General features: G+C 39.4%; 1 protein-coding gene across 1 annotated transcript; it reads right to left on the reverse strand.

Moving 5' to 3' along the window:
* Window positions 1-232: 232 nt before the first annotated feature.
* Window positions 233-970, reverse strand: LOC309442494 (coiled-coil domain-containing protein 102B-like; the record flags this gene model as incomplete). The annotated part of the gene is given in 4 exon segments (XM_082058362.1): window positions 233-674; window positions 676-773; window positions 777-879; window positions 966-970. Coding segments are annotated over 4 exon segments (648 nt in total).
* Window positions 971-19314: the final 18344 nt, after the last annotated feature.

Here is a 19314-nt window from a genome sequence, read left to right on the forward strand (position 1 = left end):
GCTCAATTCTGATAGCTGCATAAACCCACGGGGATCCTGCCGTACCTGGGAGGAAAAAGAGGTTGAAATAAGAAACAGACAACAATTAGCTTTTGAAAGCAAAAGGATACATGAGCCTACAATGAGCATGTCCTTCTCCATTTGCCCAGTCTTATCACTTGACATTAGGGAAGGAAAATAACAGAAACAGTAATAAAATTGGAAGCTGTGGGGTCTAGCAGATCACTCCAGACTACAAAGATGTACAATGGGCTTGTAGCAAGTCACTGGGGTGGCCTGTGCTGGCAGGATGGGATGGGGGAGGCAGGGAAGCTGCCTCCACCGCCAGGCACAGACAGCAGAGCCAGCGGGGAGGAGCTGTGCCAGGGAGCAGAGCCCTGAATTCTGTTTTCCAAGTAGCTACATTTTCTACGTTTTCCTTCTCACTTACTAAATCTTGATTTATTTTTTTAAGCATGCTCATTTCTTTTACAACACTGTCTAATTTGATTCTCAGTTGTTGTGCTTCCTCTCGGGCTTTATTTCTTTCTGCTCTGACTTTGTTCCATTTTTCCCTCCAGTTAGCAGTACAATTTGACCACCAATGCATGGTCTTCTCCATTTGGGCAGCTCTGGCTTTGACTGCTTCCAGTTCCCAAATTCTTACTGCTTCAAAAATTTCCCAGTCACTGCTAATTTTTATACATATATGGGTAATGAGATGAACATGGGTAGAAACTTTGAGATGACAGATTTGAATTACACAGATGGCCAACTGGTAAGCAATCCCCAGCTTATTTATAAGGTTGTCTTGTTTGGCTCCCCAAAACCTGCATCTCTTCCATTAATTTCTGAACAGAGTTTAAATTCGGGCCACAGCACACGACCTCCAGATAAGCTCTTTTTCCAGTATATTTGGATTGTCATAAAGCAATTTTGATAATGTACCTGTGGTAACATCATAATTAGATATTAGTAACACGTACTTCATGAAGTAATACACACATATCTGCTTGTGGCCAAGAAGGCCAACAGCATCCTGGCTTGTATCAGGAATAGTGTGGCCAGCAGGACTAGAGAAGCGATTGTGCCACTGTACTCAGAACTGGTGAGACCCCACCTCGAATTCTGTGTTCAGTTTTGGGCCCCTTGTCTTAAGGGAATTGAAATACTAGAGAGAGGGCAGAGGAGGGCAACAAAGCTTGTGAGGGGCCTAGAGCAGAAGTCTGATAAGGAGCGGATGAGGGAACTGGGGCTGTTCAGGCTGCAGAAAAGGAGGCTGAGGGGAGACCTTATTGCTGTCTACAACTACCTGAAAGGAAGTTGTAGCATGGAGGGTGTTAGTCTCTCCTCCCAAATAGCAAGTGATAGAAAAAAGAGGAAATGGCCTCAAGTTGCACCAGGGGAGGTTTAGATTGGATATTAGGAAAAAATTATTCACTTAAAGGCTTGTCAGGCATTGGAACAGGCTGCCCAGCGAAGTGATGGAGTCACCATCCCTGGAGGTGTTTAAAAGGCATTTAGATGAAGTTCTTATGGACATGGTTTAGTGCTAGAGTTAGGTTAGGTTATAGTTAGACTCGATGATCCTGAAGGTGTCTTCCAAGTGAAATGATTCTATGATTCTAAAAGCACCACTGTTATACAGAGTGAACTATCAATGGCTCACAAAAAAAAAAAAAAAAAAAAAAAAAAAAAAGTAATCTGCAACAGGCTTCCTGAAAAGAAAAGCTGAAAATACAGACACAGGATGGCTCCGTGGGTTACACAGTTACACACTCAAACACACAATTTCTTATATAGAATAAGGTAATATTGAATTGAACCTGCTGTGTTTCCCTGATGTGACCAAATCATCACAAACCTTTCCTTGAGTTTAGGTTGCACAAACTTATTTTTAAACTTCCCTTAGAGCAGCAAGTCTTAAACTTCAGCTGATTTTTCTTTAAAGCTCTCAAGCTGTGCTTTTCATGTCTGAAACCTCAAAGCAAATGAACTGATACTTCTGAAATTCTGCATTAATACTTGTTTCTAAGCTTGTCAGGCATGAGAGAACACAAGACTTATCAGTGGAGTGAAGCAAAGCCGTATCCCTCAGCTGTATCACTAGAGTGTGCTGAATTGATGTTCAACAAAATTCTTTAATGCTACAGTCAATGACACAATTAAGTCTTAGTCTCACTTTTCATTTTCCTTTTTCCTGTACAAGCAAGAAACTTAGATATAACTGTTATGTTATCACCAGCCCCTGCTGGATAGCTCCTTAGTGAGGTATGACTGTATGTAAAATTTTGTTTTTAACTGCTCTGGGACATTCTATAGGTCTAAAAAGAAAAGTAAACTCTCCTGTTTTAAAGGAAATAATGCTTGAAGACATAAACATTCCATATATTCATAGAATCATAGAATGATTTGGATTGAAGGAACCTTGAAAGATGATGTAGTCCCATCTCACATTATCTAGTCCAATTTGACTGTGCAGAACTCTCTTTATTAGATTCACTAGCCTTTAATGCAAGGGTCTTTTTATTTGTCCTTTGAAGTATTTGGTATTGGCCACTGTTGGAAACAGGATATTGAGCTAGATCATACACTTGGCTAAGCCACTACAGCAGTTTCTGTGTTCCTCCATTGAGGGAAAAAAATATTGTGGGGGCGAGGGTGTGACTTGTATTCAGATAAGTGTGACATATCTATCCCTATAGTAAATTACTTTTATTGCGTACAGTATAATAAAAGTCACAAGCAAAATATGGCTTGGGCACTTCTGAATGTGTGGTTAGATGCAGTACTTGTCTCCAAAGAAAATACACTCTTCCAAATTATTCAGTTTTTAAGAATATGAGAACAGCAATGAGCCATAAAATTTATTTTCACTATCTGCCTGGTTAAGAAATACTTGTTTGACAAAATTGTCCGATGGTGTATAGTTTCTAAAAATTAAAACCACAGCTAAAATCAAATGAAAATATCATTAACCTGACACAGGGAAAAATAAAATGGCTCAGTATCAAATAATAAACTTTTTAAAAAGTCCTGAAAAATCCAAAGGCAGAATTTTTCATTTATTTATCAGCTACAAAACCCAAGGCATTAGCAAATTTAATTTAATTTAAGATAATAATAATTTTTATAAAATAACAAACCTACCTTAACTGTTGGAGATGCCATCACCTATAGATTATTTTCTCTGCTAGTGTTTCAGCCACAGGTCTACAAATGCACAACTCCCTCTCTAATATCTACATACAGACTTTGTTAGGCCATGGAGGATTAAAAATAGATTAAAATTCATTGAAGCAGGGGTGTTGTTGCTGATTTGAAACAAAGTGTTCACTTCTGCAAGGCCATTTTCTCCTTTGTTTGGATTTTATGTATTTCACGGGAAAGCCTTCAAGAGTACATTAAGCTACATGACAATCATTTGTCACTCATCCTACCTTGAGGAAGAAATTGAATGCACAATGTACTGTTTTGTTCATTTGGGAAAAAAAAAAAAAAAAAGGGTATGCCTACTGTTTGTGTTCATTGATTTTACTGTTATGAAGTACTACATTGTATGTCTGACATGAAGGTCATGGAAGTCAGTGCTAAACTTTCAGGGTTTAGCCCTTAAGGCAAACCTCAATATGTAGCTAGAAAGTAGAAGGGGTTTATCTTCTTTTTCAGCTTCTGAGTGTCTCAACATGGTTGTCTTCTTGTCTTTGGGAATCCCTTGCAAGGATCCGTAGGACTCCAAATTGGAGGTAGTTCCCTTCTGAAGTCACCTGGCAAATGTGAAATCAGCATCACCATTTCATGTAGCTGAAGTTCTCTCTGCTTATGCTAGAAGTTTTCTCACAAAGCCATCCAATATATGAAATTGTAAAAGTATCTGACTAAGCTTACCATAGCAATGAGGCATTTGAACTACAACTATTTTGTAACAGCCAGTCACTTGGGCTAACTTTGGTCTTCAATTTCCTCAAGACTTACTTCACCCTGTAAATTGGTTTCTGATTTTTCTGTCTCCTCTCCATCTAATTAAGCTTCTAAATGTCCAGACAAAACTGTGAATGGTAGTCAATCCCTTCCAGATACTCAGGAGTGAAACTTTTGAAGATATGTAACTGTGTGATTTAAAGACAAACCCCAAAGTTCAGTTTTTAAATACAATATTAACCAATTCAGGACATTCCATTTAATCCTGTTTCTCACAATGTTGAGGAAAAATCTCTCACCATCCTCCGTTTGTTACTCCCCAAAGTTTAAGTCTTCCCCCAAGGTAAAGTGACTTAATAAAAGTTTGCTTTAAAAGATAGGGAAATAAGCCTAGAGATAAATATATATTCTTGAATGTTCATGAATTAGGTTTACATTTTTATACAGAGTGTCTCCTGCCAATATGGAAAAATCTGAACTAAAAATCCTTTGACAGTATTTTAAATTGTTCTACGTGTAGCAAGAGCCGTTGAGCAGATACTGAATTTATAATACACTTATACTGTCAGCTGGAATCTGTGGTATTTGTCAGGATGCAAGGAAAAAGGAAATTTCCAAATAAACCGTTTAGCATATTGGATGCTTTAATCTTCTCTGTCTTCTTTCACTCCCACCATATCGCTGTTCCATCACATGCTCTGATGTTAATCAGAATGACTGGGTCATTCTCTTTTATAAATTTGCTGGATTTTTTCTTTTTCAAGGTCATCTGTGATTTGACTTTAGTAACCAACTATAAATTGGATGGTATTTTAATATTCTACCCTCTCCCTGAGCTTCAGACTAGAGGTGATGAGAAACAAAAAGAAACCCAAAGGAGTTTGCATTTTAGGAAGCAAGATGATGAACACAATTATCCAATACCTTTATAATTTCTCCTGCCCTGGACACTCTTATCTTTCCCACTGAGTTCAAAGGGAGTTGAAGGAAATTCAACATCTTCCAGAAACAGTACTTAGTCTTTTAGCTAATACGACTGCATATGATCTCTGGAGAAATCTGTCGATATTGGTATTTGAGGCACTTAAGCCTGACATTCAGAGTTCTGTACTATAATGAATACAACTTTATTAAGGCAAGAGAAGCAGCTCTCTCTCTCTCTTTGATGTTGCCTTTTGAAATTTAACATTAAAAAGCAAGATTTTCCTTCATTGCATTTTTAAAAGACTTTGAAACTGTTCAGGAAACTGGTTTTTGTCCATCACCCAGCTATAAACTATGCCAGTTGTGTAATCAAAGATGATTTCTTGGATTTTTTTTTTTTAAACCCTCTTAGATACCTGCAGAACCTTGGATTCAAAGGGCACAGCTTGCAAAGACCAGATGAAAAGGATTTCAAATCTACTGGTTAAAGAGCTCACAAGCATTTTCTGCAGGAACGCTTACCTGTGTTGGGCTGTGTTTAGGCCCCACCACAATGTGTGCTCTTAAGCATCTTTTGACCTGACTGTGCTAAAGCAATATTTTTCCCCTGATTGCCCCTTTGACATGCTTCCTATGCACAGCAAGCAAGCTATGGCTCTCCCTTCAATCCCTCACAGGCCAGCAGCCTCTGTGCTCCCAGACCAGTGCCTCCAATGTCCTCCAAGGTATCTCCCCCATCTTCTTTCACCTACTCCATAATAATCAGATCAGCTTGAGAATTCCCCAAAGGTTTAACCATATGCATACCTTCACTTAACTATTCACCTCTTCAACTGAAGCAAATAAATAGTTGAAGCAAACAGACACAGAGACATTGAAAGGCATCCACAATCACGCTTTCTTTAGTCAGTACAAGAAATAGATGCCAGTTAAAATTAAATGTGTTCTTGTTGGTTTTGTACCACCCTGTAGTATTCTTCAGGGTGAGTTATAAGCAAAAGGTCCCTTCCAACCCTAACGATTCTGTGATTCTGTCATCAAAGGGTCCTTCTTTACCTATTTAGAGATCTTATTCCAAAACATCAATGACTTGGTGAATTATTCAGAGTCTTTTTCAAGACCATGAGGAAAAGTAGACAGGAATTCTGTTGTTTTAAATTAGAGATGAAATGACAAATAGAATGAGAAATGGAGAACATGATTGTGATAGAATTTGTTTGTTAAGGAGAATACAAATGTTTGTCCATGAGGATTCTGCTAAGGATTTCAGACTGTGCTATGGAAAGAGGAGATAACCCCAAACTTTCATGGTGCTACCAGCACACCTGATCTACAAAGCCAATAGAAAACCTGGAACAAAAATTTGCCCCATTTACCTCCATATTTTGGGAGAAGAATGAGTTTTGTTCAGACCAGGGTACTCCTGAATTATGGTTTTGATGTGGAACTATGTAAAATTCTGGGGTTTGCTGGGCTTTTGTTCTAAGCCATAAATAGGCGGTGACAGCTGCTTAGTGTTTCAATTTTGCATTCACAAAAATTGCAAACAAAGAACAAAATAAACAGCTTATACCATGAACCTTTGTTTGTGTTCTGTTTATGAGTGTTGATTTCACTGCCATGCAGTCCTGCCAAGGCCTGATCCATATAAAATCAAGATAATAAATTCAGATCTTGCCTGTTTCATTTCTTTATACTTTCTTTTTGAAGGTGTGTGCCAAGCAGATAGTGCTGGAAAAATAACTGCTTGTTTTTTTCTTCAGAATTTATACATCACAGGTAACTATAGTGCATACTGCCCCGCAGTCATCAAGACTTTAGCCATTATCTGACAGATGACTGAAGGAATGAGAATTAGGCTATGCTCCCAGCTTAGACATGGGTGGGACATTCTGAGGCTATTCAATTTAACAATTGCGGGCAATGAAGCAGAGGAAAGTCTTAGGCTATCGTCAATACTCTGTATCAGTCTCTCTTCAGACTGTGTACACATCTTTTTTTAAATGCTTCTAATTTGCATATGCTCATAATCTGAAAATAATAGGAAAGTTGCCTGTAACTCTATAGAACTATATCAAATCTTTTTACCTTAAGAACAGAAATCAGGCTTAGAGTCGGGCATGCTGGAATGCTAACACCCAGTAATTTCACTAACCTGCTTCTCTGTCAGTAGATAATAGCCAGTTTTCACTTCTGCTGTGGGTGGTAACAAGACAATGACAAACTAGAAGATATCTTTTTTAAAATGCATTCTTCTAAAATAGAAATGCTGTTTTCTCTTTTTGAAGAAATATATTTTTGACATTTCCATTTCAATGTCTTTTCCAGAAACCATTAATTTATACTTTCTGTCATGCTTTGAGTGGCATTCCAGCCTTTCTGAATCCAGTGGAAAAATTCCCACTGCTTTCAATAGGAGCAAGGTTTTTCTTTTTCATGTATGCTTAGTTATACAGTTGTTCTTAAGTGCATACACTTGGGTAGACCAGTTCAGTTCAGCTTCCAAGCATTGTTTTACCACAATCTCTTCTCACTCAGACCCTTACCCTGCTTTTCAGGCACAGAGGGTTGTTTTAAGTGCTACCATTTACATTCAGCAGAGGATCTGTTGTTTATGTGCACTAGGGATAATCTATAAACCACATTGTGGAGTACAAGTTGGGGTCAAATAAGTCACCTTAGGCAATATGGCACTACAGAGAGAGTAAGAATGGTACACGGCTCCAAAATATTTGTCTTTCTCCAGGCTTCAAAATGAAGCCATTCTACCTGTGCTTGCTCACTCCTTGAATTAACTTTCTGTCAGCACAGGAGCAATTGAGTTTTACCCCTGCAAAGGTTAATTTTGTGCTCATGTGCCTGGCTATTTGAGGATACATTACACAATCATGCAACAGCGCTGCCACCCCCTGAGCAGGCAGCCATGCCAAACAGAGGAGCCACAGAGGTGAGCAGGCTGTGCCACAACCAGATCTACTAGTGGCCACTGCAATGGCCAGAAAGGCAGCAGATAGAAAACCTGGACATGACAGGGAGAAGACCAGCACCCATTGATTTGTCCTGGCCCACATCTGAGGTTACTGCCTCAGGCAGGGGGCAAAGGGAAGGATGTCCATGGAGGGTGGTAACTTCTCAGGCCAAAACAAGTTCAGGCTTCCCACAAGCTCACCTGCAAATGCCTTAACTTGCAAACACACAGACCAGGAGAGGAGAAACTGAGATGTGTCACCTGTCTCCCAGACAACCTGGAGGTCTTCCAGCCCTGCAACCCACTTCCATCAGCCTCCTTCGTATCTTCTAGCCAGGACTCTGAAGCACAGGGACAGATCTAGACTGGCAAGTTGCTTCTCTGGTGGCTTCTTCTCTTGACCAGGAGGTGCACTCTTGCTCCCAGCCACATAAAGGATGATTTCCAGTACTCTCTGCAAATCTCTTTTTTACCTCCTTACTTATTACTGAAATAGCAGAATTCAAAATTAAGACTTGACTGGGAAGGTGCATTTTCAGTCTGCTCAGGGTTTTGTACAAGAGGTCTCTGTCAGAGATGCAGCTGTGCTTCCCTGGACACAGTATAATATAGGGGCCTGTCAGGAACACATTTTGCAGTGCAAAATAAGTTATTCTTACTTTCCAACATGGTAAAGAAGCTGCAAAGCTGTAGAAACTTACACTATGAATTGAGTAAGCCCCAGGATATCAAAAACACAGAGAGGACTTAGAAACTCATTTATTTTCCCATCCCATTACTGGCCTCTTGTGAATTAGGGCACAAGTTTCACATTGCTATTCAGGAGGTCATTTGTCATACACAGAGAAATAAATTAGGGGAATATTAATGGTGAAAAGCCTACAAGGCTATGAACAGTAGAAGCATTTCAGTCCCTTTGGGAATGAGGAGAGCAAGGTTTCACGGCCCCCTGGTCCAGTTGCCATAAATCCAGCATATGAGCAATGAATGTATTCAAATACACCTCTGAGTTGGCATTGCATATATACATGCAATTAATATGTGTGACTACACAAGTTTAAACTTAAAATCTTAATTTAAAGGTCTATATAAAGCCTGCTTTTCAAGGAAGGGTGTTTCATGTAACATTCGCTTGACCTAGAAAGAAAGTAATTTAAATTATTGTGAGATTTCTTAATCCTGTTTAACTTATTTCCCTGAGAGAAACTGAAAATCCAGTGGCTTTTACAGACTTTTCCTGTGCTTAGGGGATACTCCTCTCAAATTAAAAAAAAAAAAAAAAAAGAAAAAAGAGAAAAAAACCTATGTGCGTTGCATGACCAATTAAAATGAAACTGGTAAGCTAATCTTTACAGTGGCAGAAGTACAGGATAAATTCTCTTTTTAGTGACTAGTACAGCCAGTCTGGCATGGGGATTCAGAGTCAGAAGCTTTATCTCATCTGCCTGTCTCCCACCAAACGACTCTGGCTAAATCAAAAAACCAACCATGCCTCCTTCCTGTTTCCCGTGCAAATGTTATCCATTGTGAGCAGTGGCTTGAAGTCACAATTACTTCAGGATCTTTATTGAAACATAATGTTGAGATTTTAGCTAAGATTAAGTATATTAATTCCCCTAAGTTTTATTACACTGAATAGAAAGTCTTTGGGAATTACTGAAGGAAGTAATTTTTTCCTGTCTCTTTCTCTCTCTCTCTTTTTTTTTTTTTTTTTTTTTTTTAATATTTAAACGCTAAAGAATAAAAATCCTTTTTTCATATAGTGGCACAAAGCATGAGTAAGACTAAAACCAATACATTTAAAAGTGGATGACTCTCACTGGCTTTGCAGCAGCAAACATTGGCATCCTGATCCTGATGTGGCAGGAGACTAATAGAGGACATTTCAGCAAAAGCACTGCTTCTCTAGATATTTCTGCAAGACATCTCTTTCCTTTGTAATGCAGTTTGAATATTGTAGACAGGCTTCCATTTGGTATCGACTTCAAAGGAACAATCTTTGTCAAATGCACATTTGAAGATGGAGACATATTGAAGCCCTTTCTGTCAAGGAAGAAGCAAGGAAGGAAGGAAAAGAGGTTTGTTTAGTCCAAATCCCTACCAGTTGACTTTCAATACATCACAAAACTGGGATGTAGTCAATCTCTATATATAAGAAAAATGAAAAAAAAAAAAAAAAGACAGTTCAGTGTTTAATACGCTTACTCGAATGTCAGATATACGTGTTCAAATCCTTCCTCTCTCAGACTGTGCAGCAGGGACATGAAGCAAAACCCCGTGCTTCAGGAGGAGATCAGGTAATCTTAGAAGGGTTTTTGGATCAGTCCCTCCTGACATTTTTTTTTTTTCAGTGCATATAAAATACAAAAATAATCACTGCAGCAGAAAGTAACTCTGCTTAATCATGAAAAATGACTTATTCTTCAGGCTACAGTGTTTCGCTTATCTGTCCTTTTACTATCTGGCTGCATTTTGTGCAAGACTTTATGCAGTAGGTGTGTTTAGCTGATTTGATTTATCTGAGATCAAAGAATAATAATACAGAAGGGTAAATTTTTGATTTGTCAAGTGTAAAGTCAAGCTGCACACACATGTCTAATGGGAAAAATGTAAGTTACTTTATAGGAAGGAAAATGGGTGTGTAGGAGAGCTGCCTCTAGAGGGTTAAATCATGGCATAGCAGAGGTTCTGAGATCCATTCTTTAACTGGAAGTGATAGCGTGATGCCTGAAGTCCTCAGTGGATCTGGTTTGGTGCTCTCAGGGTAAGGTATGAAGGACAGTCAGAATACACGTAGGGTAGAAAGTTTGTGTAGAGCAAATCCATTGCCTTCAGCCCTTCCTTTCACCCTCCATGTGGGGGCACAGCTGCAGTCCCATGAACCTGCCACCTCACCCTTATGCAGACTCCTTGTACCCAACCGCTCCTCCCAGGAGAAGTCTCTTTGGCACTCCCAGACTGCCCTGAAGGAACGGGCATAAGCAAAACACACTCTGCCAAATAAGCTTATTTGTAGCTGACACAGAGTAACTATTGTTCTGGGGTTGTTTATGCTTTATTCCCTGTGGCATCTGCTAATATATTCTTGGTCTGATTCTTATCTTTTACTGACAGACATCAGAAGCATTTCTAGACCTCAGGGTGGGGAAGGGATTTCTAGTTCAGATCAATCAGTTGAGATTTCTAGTTCAGATCAATATCACATCAGCAGGGATGGGTCAAACACTTGCAGCTCTCATTCCTTTATTATTCATTAATGTTCAGTTGTCTCTCACCTCTTATTGACATTGTCTATTCAACCAATGTGAAACCAAGGCCCTTTGAACCTGAGTGCCAGGTGGTACAGCTGGATTGCAGGCTCTTGTCCTGAGTCACGGGCAGCTAAAGCATCAGCGTGCAACACGTGCTGCTGGTGTGTGTCTTACCCAGGAAAATGCTACTGAACATGAACCAACCTCCCAAGGAAACTGGCCTGTCTGTAGAGCTTGTTGGTACCTAAAATAAACTCCTGCAGATTCTACCCTCTCCCAAACGTTGTACTGTATCTGATGAGCACCGAGGAACAAATTACTGGTTGAAATCTGAAAGCAGTGGAGCAGTTATGTTGGTCCCTCCCTTCATGGACAAGCTCTGCATACTGACAATCTTCAAGGGCAGCCTCTGGCTGGCACCACTCTAAATGATGCCAGGAGGTGAGGCCACTTTTGTTTTCACCTCCCATTATTCATGACTTATTTTAAGTATGATTACATGGATGTTAACTGTTTTTGTCTTCAGCTAAACAATAGTTAGGGCTCCATTTTATCACGAGTAGATGGCGTATCTTTCTGAAGGATTCCCAGAATATTAGCAGATGAATAATCACACATATGGGCAGAATGAGCACATGCATACCCGTTGCATACAGGGATGCAATTTGCATATGTGAACAGATTAGCTCTAAACTCAGGTGGGAGGCAGACTGCACAGCTCTACAGCAGACACATGATATTTAAATGTTGTCCACAGCCCTGAGGTGTTCAGATTAGTAATACAAGGACTGTATCTTTGCTGATATTGTATGATATACCCTTATAGAAATAAGACAAGGAAACCAAGGCCTGACACAAAACCATAACACAAAAATTAAAAAACAATAATAATAACAACAAAGCCTACTTGTGGATGAAAATGTAGATCAATTCTACCTTGCGCATGCATAATTGAGAATGCATGGAATTTGTGACTGCATGTTCTCAAATGAGTTTGCTAAGCAGAAACTTGTTTTATTCTTCATGGGAACAGTTGTTCTTTGATGCCTTTAGCATTGATAGACCTTAATTTTTAAGACATTGAAAACCAACATTCTCCTGTGTTATTACAGATGTTTATTTTATTCAAATTGTGAAAACTGTCAGAGGTGCTAGGATTTTAACCTTAGCACAAAAAAAAAGCATATAAGACACATCCACTACTAAGAGCATGAATAATTTCTGGAAAATAAAGGTAAAATATTTTAATCATCCTGTTTTAATTAGAGACAGACTAACACCCCAGTTCTGAATATCCCACAACCTGGAGTATGGGAAGTCCACAGGTAGACATTAATTTTATTTCTTGAGCCTATCTGCTTTCAAAATGGACTTTTTCCAAAGCATAAATATAAATTCCTTGTGGTTTTTTATGTCATGCAAAATTTCAGGATCCTAGGTACCATTTTATGAATATAGAGCCATTTAGGATAGCAAGAGTAAGTACTGCTGCACACACATTTAACATACAAGTGCAAAGAACAGGCCTGTTGGCCTTCTTAACATGATCAGCAGGAGAGGAAAAATGATATGTGTTTCACAGAAAGACCCTGTAATCTTCTCTCCCTTCTATAGTGTACAAATAATCTAAAGTCTCTGCTTCTATCTCTTGCAAGCAAACAACGAGGAACATTTAAAGCATTAGACTTTCTTGAGAAGGAAATGCTTCAAGAAAGGCCATGATTTTAAAAAGGGAAAGGGGGAAAATGCATCAGTAAAGTAAACTAAAACTTCTTTTGTCTGGCCAGTCTCACAAAAAGAATGGCAAAAAAAATATTTCTATAAAAGGTATGTTTACTTCTCATAACCTCCATGACAACAATTATTTCACTAGGCTCAGAATATTCTTCCTTCCTTTTATTTTTTTCATTTTGAATTGACTGCTTGTATAGACAGGTATCTGCTGCCTCTCCATCTCACAGCTGCTTTCTCTTGAATTTATTCTTACTTGTCTGTATCCCTTGCCCATTTTCAAGCAAATACTTCAAGGCTCTCCTAAACGGTCAGTTGGGCAAAAGACCAGGAAGTGAAATCACCTCTTTACCACTAGATTTCCTTCTATTTTATTTTATTTCCCTAGGAAACTTTGCCTCATCCCAAAAAGTCTGCCAGTCCCAGAAGTTTGATGTATAATTACAATTCCATAGGAAGTTATTAAAAATGTGGGGTTTTTTCTCACTTAAAATGAAAATTCATTAATTTCCTAAAATGTTTTTATTTAGGTCAAAACCTGATAAAGACTAGAAGCTTATAATATGATATGATGTAGGTAAATATGAATTAATCTCTCACTCTCTCTCTTTTTTTTTTGTTTGGTTTTGGTTTTGTCTAGAATGAGAGGACATCAGAACTGCACTCAGTGTTTTCCCATATCTCTGAAAACTATAATTTACATGGGATGCTGAACACATCCCTAAGGAACAGAAAGGAAATGACATAAAGAAAGTGTCAAACTCATTGTGACAATACCGCTTTATAAGGATGGTCTTTGAGCCACAAGGCAGCTTTAGGGCTGCAAATGTCTCTCAGTACACAGTGGGTCTCTCGCAGCTGCCTAAAGGAGTGTGTTTGAAGAACTGCATGCCATCTTTATGTGGTAACTGCCTTTTATTTTAGCTGTTATTGCCCTTTGCTGCCTGCTGACAGCCCTGCACTGCCTGGCATCAGGATGCTGTGAGGGCTGCCCAGCCGTGCAAACAGACCTGCAGTCACCAGCACGACCTCACACACCAGTGCCTGTGTCACACTGGGCAGCGGCAACAGGGACACAGCCCCTCGACTCCCTCTGCCGCCCTGGTACTTCAGCTCTGGTGAACGATCTTACTTCTCCTGTCTTTTCCTTTGGTTCCTTTCCTATCCTCTTCCTTTTGTGTCTACTCCCTCTTTTCCTGCCTACTCGTTCTGTGCTGCAGCTCTCCCTTCCCTCAGCTTAACCCTGGGCTGCACACTCAGCCTTATTCTAGTCTAGTCTATAGATACACATTTTACAGAAATATCTAAAGACAGGCACAAATAAACACAACTGAAAGCTCAGATTCTGCTGCACATGGACACTTCATATGGACAACTTAAAATATATCAAACCAGTCAAAGCTCTGACCACTGCTGGGTGTTTGTCATCCAATGTACAGAAAAAAGAGATGATGATGCAGGGAAACCTGATCATACCATGACACATTTCAGTGCTTTTACTCATTTTGACACTGTTAACTGCAAACTGTAACACATGGCCATACCCCACCTCGAGTTTCTGTGGATCTCCTCACACCAGCGTATACTCAACATGAAGCTCAAATGAGGCAACCAGGCAGTGCTACATAACAGAGGAGATGTGAAGAATTTGGAGGATGAGACAGAATGAGTATGAATTATCCAGTCAACAAAAGGAAGGAGAGTGGGCTAGAGTGAGAATACAACATATTTTTAGGGTACAGTATTTTTGGAAAAGATTTAAAATATTTAATTTGAGAGTTCTGGAGTTAATTTCCCCTAGTTTATTACAGGATTGAAATCTTTCTTAATAACTCATTAAAGATGAATGGAAATGTTAACAGAATACATTATTTTCTGCATAATTAGTAATGGAAACATGAACATCAAAACTGAATAGGCTTTAAAGGGAACATATGCATATTGGGTAAGGCTACAGCCACATTCTTTTATTTAGTTTTGCCAATGCAGTCCATCTATTAAATGTCTCTAGAGCAGGTCAGGATTAGTTATATTTTATGTCCATGTCATAAACATAACAGATGTACCACTGCGTTCACAAGAGCAGTTAAATATTATTCCTTATTTTTAAAACAGTCTGCTAGCTATGTGATAATGTCACTGGAAATTGTTATTACAGTAGACAGGAAATTGTATGACCCCTGCTGGGTTATCTTTTCCAAACTGTGTAAGTGAACCTTGTTATCTTCATAGTCCTTTTGTGAGATGAATAATTAAATTCTTATGATCATGCAAGTTGTTACAATAAGACAGGAACTCATATATTCATTTCCTATCCAGTTCCCTGGAAAAGTAACAAAAACATGCCAGATTCCACCTGGTGTTTCTACTCCCTGTTGCAAGTTGATTGACTAAATACAGGGAAATTCATGACAAATCTTGGTGTTCTGTTGAAACAATACAGTTTTAATTGACTTCAAGAGCATCTGATTTTTAACTTGAGTATTTTCTTAAAGAAGAACATAACCCTTTAGAAACAAAATACTTTTATTTGATCAAATGCAACTTGCATACACAATGTATGGTTGCCTTACTATTTGATAAACCATTTTTTAAATAAAGATAACTATTTCATGAAGCACTGAGTGAGGAAATGAGGATTTAACCTGTCATTTTTGAGGCACACTGTCAAACAACAGTGTTCACTTGTTCAAAACACTTGTTTTCATTGAGTTATTTACATCATTACTTATATCTTAGCAGAGAACTGAAAGATAGGGAATATGGTTTGACTTTGCCCACAATAAACTCAGCAAAAGGATGTCTGGATGCAGTAGACACATTGGTTGGGGCGAGGAGGAAGGATCAAGCTCATAGGGACAATACAGTCCCTTCACTGACAACTGGTGTCTCTCCGCTACAAACCAGTGCAGATTCTGCAAGGCTGCAGCAAGGTAAAGGCTGGAGCTACACAAACAAGCAGTGCTGCTGGACTAAGGATCTTCTTCCTTTCCTGCTCCCTCTCCAAAATTTTCAGCCCCAAAGAAATCTGTATCAATCAACTGCAATGGGTTTCTTTACCTGCACAGGACAGGTGATAAGGGAGGTGCACTTCAGCACCTTCCTTTAAGCCAGCAGAAAACAGATGCTGTAGCTGCTTCTGCTGTCAGACCCTGTTTCCAGGTTTGTGGCAGAATGGGTAGACAGACCCATTTCCAGATGTTTTCCCGTATCCCCTTTGGGGATGAGAAGTACCACCAGCAGTTTAGTGACTTTACTCATGACCTACACATTGCAGTGTTAGGTGATCATTTCACTTGGCTGTTTCCCAGCCAGGTAAATCTCTCTTATTGCACCATTTGTCCACCCCTACAAAGCAAAATACAGCTCTTGGTAAGAACAGGATTACTGTATCTTTCTACAAGTCTAGGTCTAATGAAAATAGGTCCCCTGAAGCCCTAGCAGTTGCAAAGTATGTGCTTCTATATATGGCTGACATATTTCCTGGTTAGTCGCAAAAAGAATAGTTTTAATTTACTTTATAAAAATACAAAAAAGATTCCACTCTAAAAGAGAAAAGTAGCTTTATTAATTTGGTACTCCTTAATCAAAATGTACCTATTATTATAGGGCAGATACAGTAACATAATAAAAAAACCTAGTGGCTCTTAGTCAAATTACAATTAAAGCAAGCTACTGTTTTTTCAAAGGCTCAGATCTCACAAGCAGAAAACTAAGGAAGATCTACAGCTAAATAAGGTTTTTGCTACTGAGCAAAACATCTATGTTAGCACTGACACATCAATCAGTCAGATAACATTCACATTAATGCAATAAAATCTTGTTTATATGTAGAAGTTTAGAAGCTGACTGGTTCTAGTATTTGTGTATGAGTAGCTAATCCTCTCTTTCAAGAAAAGATTTCTTCAGGACAAGTCCTGTAAAGACACTTAATGAAAGAGTGTTTTCTTATTTACTTAAAAGTAAGAACTAGAAGAATATTCAAAAGCAGAGGTGTTGTGGTTTTTTTTTCAGGAGACCTGGTAGACCTGTTATTTTTTTAATATTTTGCAGGACTCTCGGGGGCAGCTGTAGGAGAGAAGAGCAGGTACACAGGCAGATCAGGCAGACATACAGCTACCATCTCTACCTCCTGCTTGCTTTCATCTTTCTGTGCGGTACAAGTTCCTCTGTCAAGACTGGACTGCCTGGGACACTGGTGGCTAACCTGTTGTTTATAAATTCCTGGGTTAAATATAGCCTAGGAAATTAAAGTCATGGCCTGTGTGAAACGAGACAGTAGTACCCATCAATTACCTGGTGGAGAGGCGTTTACTCCTAAACAACTGCTTCAATCCCATGTATTTCAAAATGTTGCTTTTTCGACTCTTCCAATTGTGATACACAGAATTTTGGTATACGTGATATCCAGTGGGGCTGTACAAGCATAAGCAAGATGTTTCTCCAAAGCCAAAATGAAGTAACAAGTAGATACATACTTTGGGGAGAGGCTGATATTTAATTCTCGTATTGTTATATAGATCTGAAATAAGTATTTAAATCATTCTACTTGACATAGAATCAGAGGATCATGCAACAGTCCAAGCTGGAAGGGGCCTTGAAAGATCACCTGGTCCAACCATTCCTGGGAAAGGAAACCTAGATGAGATTATCCAGTACTCTGTCCAATTGCATCTGAAAACTTCCAGTGATGGGGACTCTATCACATCCCTGAGGAGGTTGTTGCAGTGAGTGATTGTTCTCACTGTAAAAAATTTCTTTCTTACATCAAGATAAAACCTCTCCTGGTGCTGCTTGTACCCATGCTCCTTGTCTTTTCCATAGGACTCTTTGTGAAGATAGAACCTCTGTCCTCTCTGTAGCCACCTTTTAAGTGCTGGAATACTTGAAAAGCCATAACCAATGCTTGAAAGTCCACTTTATTTGAAGAAAAAAACCCACAGTTAATTATTGATAATTCACTAAACTGGACAATAAGGTAAACCAGAATTTAATCTTTTTTAGTATCTTTTTTTTTTTTTTTTGCTTTATTGCAACCTCTGTGCTCATCTAGGAAATAAGAATGTCATGGCTATCCAAAATACTGTTAGAAAAATGAAAGTTCAAAGCATCTTCCATCAAGCTGCAGTTTCTTCACAGCAGATATACAGGGAGAAGGTAAACAAAACAAGGCATGGCTTGCACGTTGTCTCTCACCCCAAAGCATAAAAGATATGCCAGGTACCAGGGATGTACTTTGTACCAAACTTATACACATAGTACTTTTGCCTTTTACCACTTGCCCTTCTTCTGTTAATAAAAAAGAACTTTGTGAACAAAGACCACAGTGTGCTTCCTGTGTTCTCTGCTGCTCAGGACCTGGGGTCTGGGATGGGTGAAGAATTGTAACACTAAGCTTTTGATTTTAATTCAGTATGGTTTACTGCAGTTCTGGCAATACACTGGCAACAACAGAAGCTTCTGGGCTTCCCTGGGAAAGGAGTCTCTAAAACCCTTTGTCCACCAAGAAAATTTCCTGCTGTAAAATTTATAAAATTTACTCAATTAAGAAAACAGGGTCTGCTTCAGAGCTTCATCACACAGTGTGTCTGTACACTCATCTTTCTAATTCTTCTCTGAGATGTCCAGAGAAAATCAGCTATATCTCCGTGTAGGCCTAGAGTCAATGGGATCTGTGCAGGCTGGTCACGGGCTGGCTGAATGGGACTTGTCATCCACATTTACTCCCTCTGAAGAGAAATTAAATTGTTAAGAAAGGGCTCAGATGCAGAGCCTACTAGTGTACTGGAGCAGTGAGGTATTTGTGCGGGACTGAATCCACCTGGAGCCTCGATCCAACACTGTAGAACTCACCCCACCACAGACTGCAATGACCGATGAACCTTACTATATATATATATTTCTTTCATTCTAAATAGGCTATTTTCTGCTTTTATTCTCCACTTTTTCTGTGTATGAATGTGGTTTTGTGCCACATAAAATGACTGGGGAAGCGACTCAGATGCATACTGTATATGAACATAAACGTGAGGTAACAGCAGATATATATCACAGTAAGGAGTGTGAAAATGAGGCAGCGCATCGACTGCCTACAGAGGGACAGTTGCAGTGGATCAGTTAAACTCATTTAAGAACAAGCAAGTCAGTGCAGGCACCTAACCTACAATGCATTTAGGCCAACTTGCTTGAAATCCTAGAGCTGAATCCATTTTCCTGAGTGTTAAACTGGCTTGTGTATTGGGAACTAGAGAGGTCTGAGACACAGCTTCCCGTAACTAGGAAACCTTTAATGGAAGAGGTCACTGAAGCTAGCCCGCTCTTCTCTTGGAAGTTCCGTGACATAGGCTGGCAAGATCTCCAGGAATCTCCTGCACGCAAGCCTGAGGCTGGCCCCACCACTGCAGCTCTGGGCCTCGACACCCTCCAGCGGTGCTGAGCGGGCACCGGGATCTTCAGCCCTCGTCCTTCTCCGAGGTTGGACACCCGCCCGCCGGGCAGGGCAAACGCTTCCTGGCTGCGCAGGGAGCTGCTTTTCACCCG

Source organism: Streptopelia decaocto (assembly GCF_964273445.1).
Source record: "Streptopelia decaocto genome assembly, chromosome: 7".
NCBI lineage: Eukaryota > Metazoa > Chordata > Aves > Columbiformes > Columbidae > Streptopelia > Streptopelia decaocto.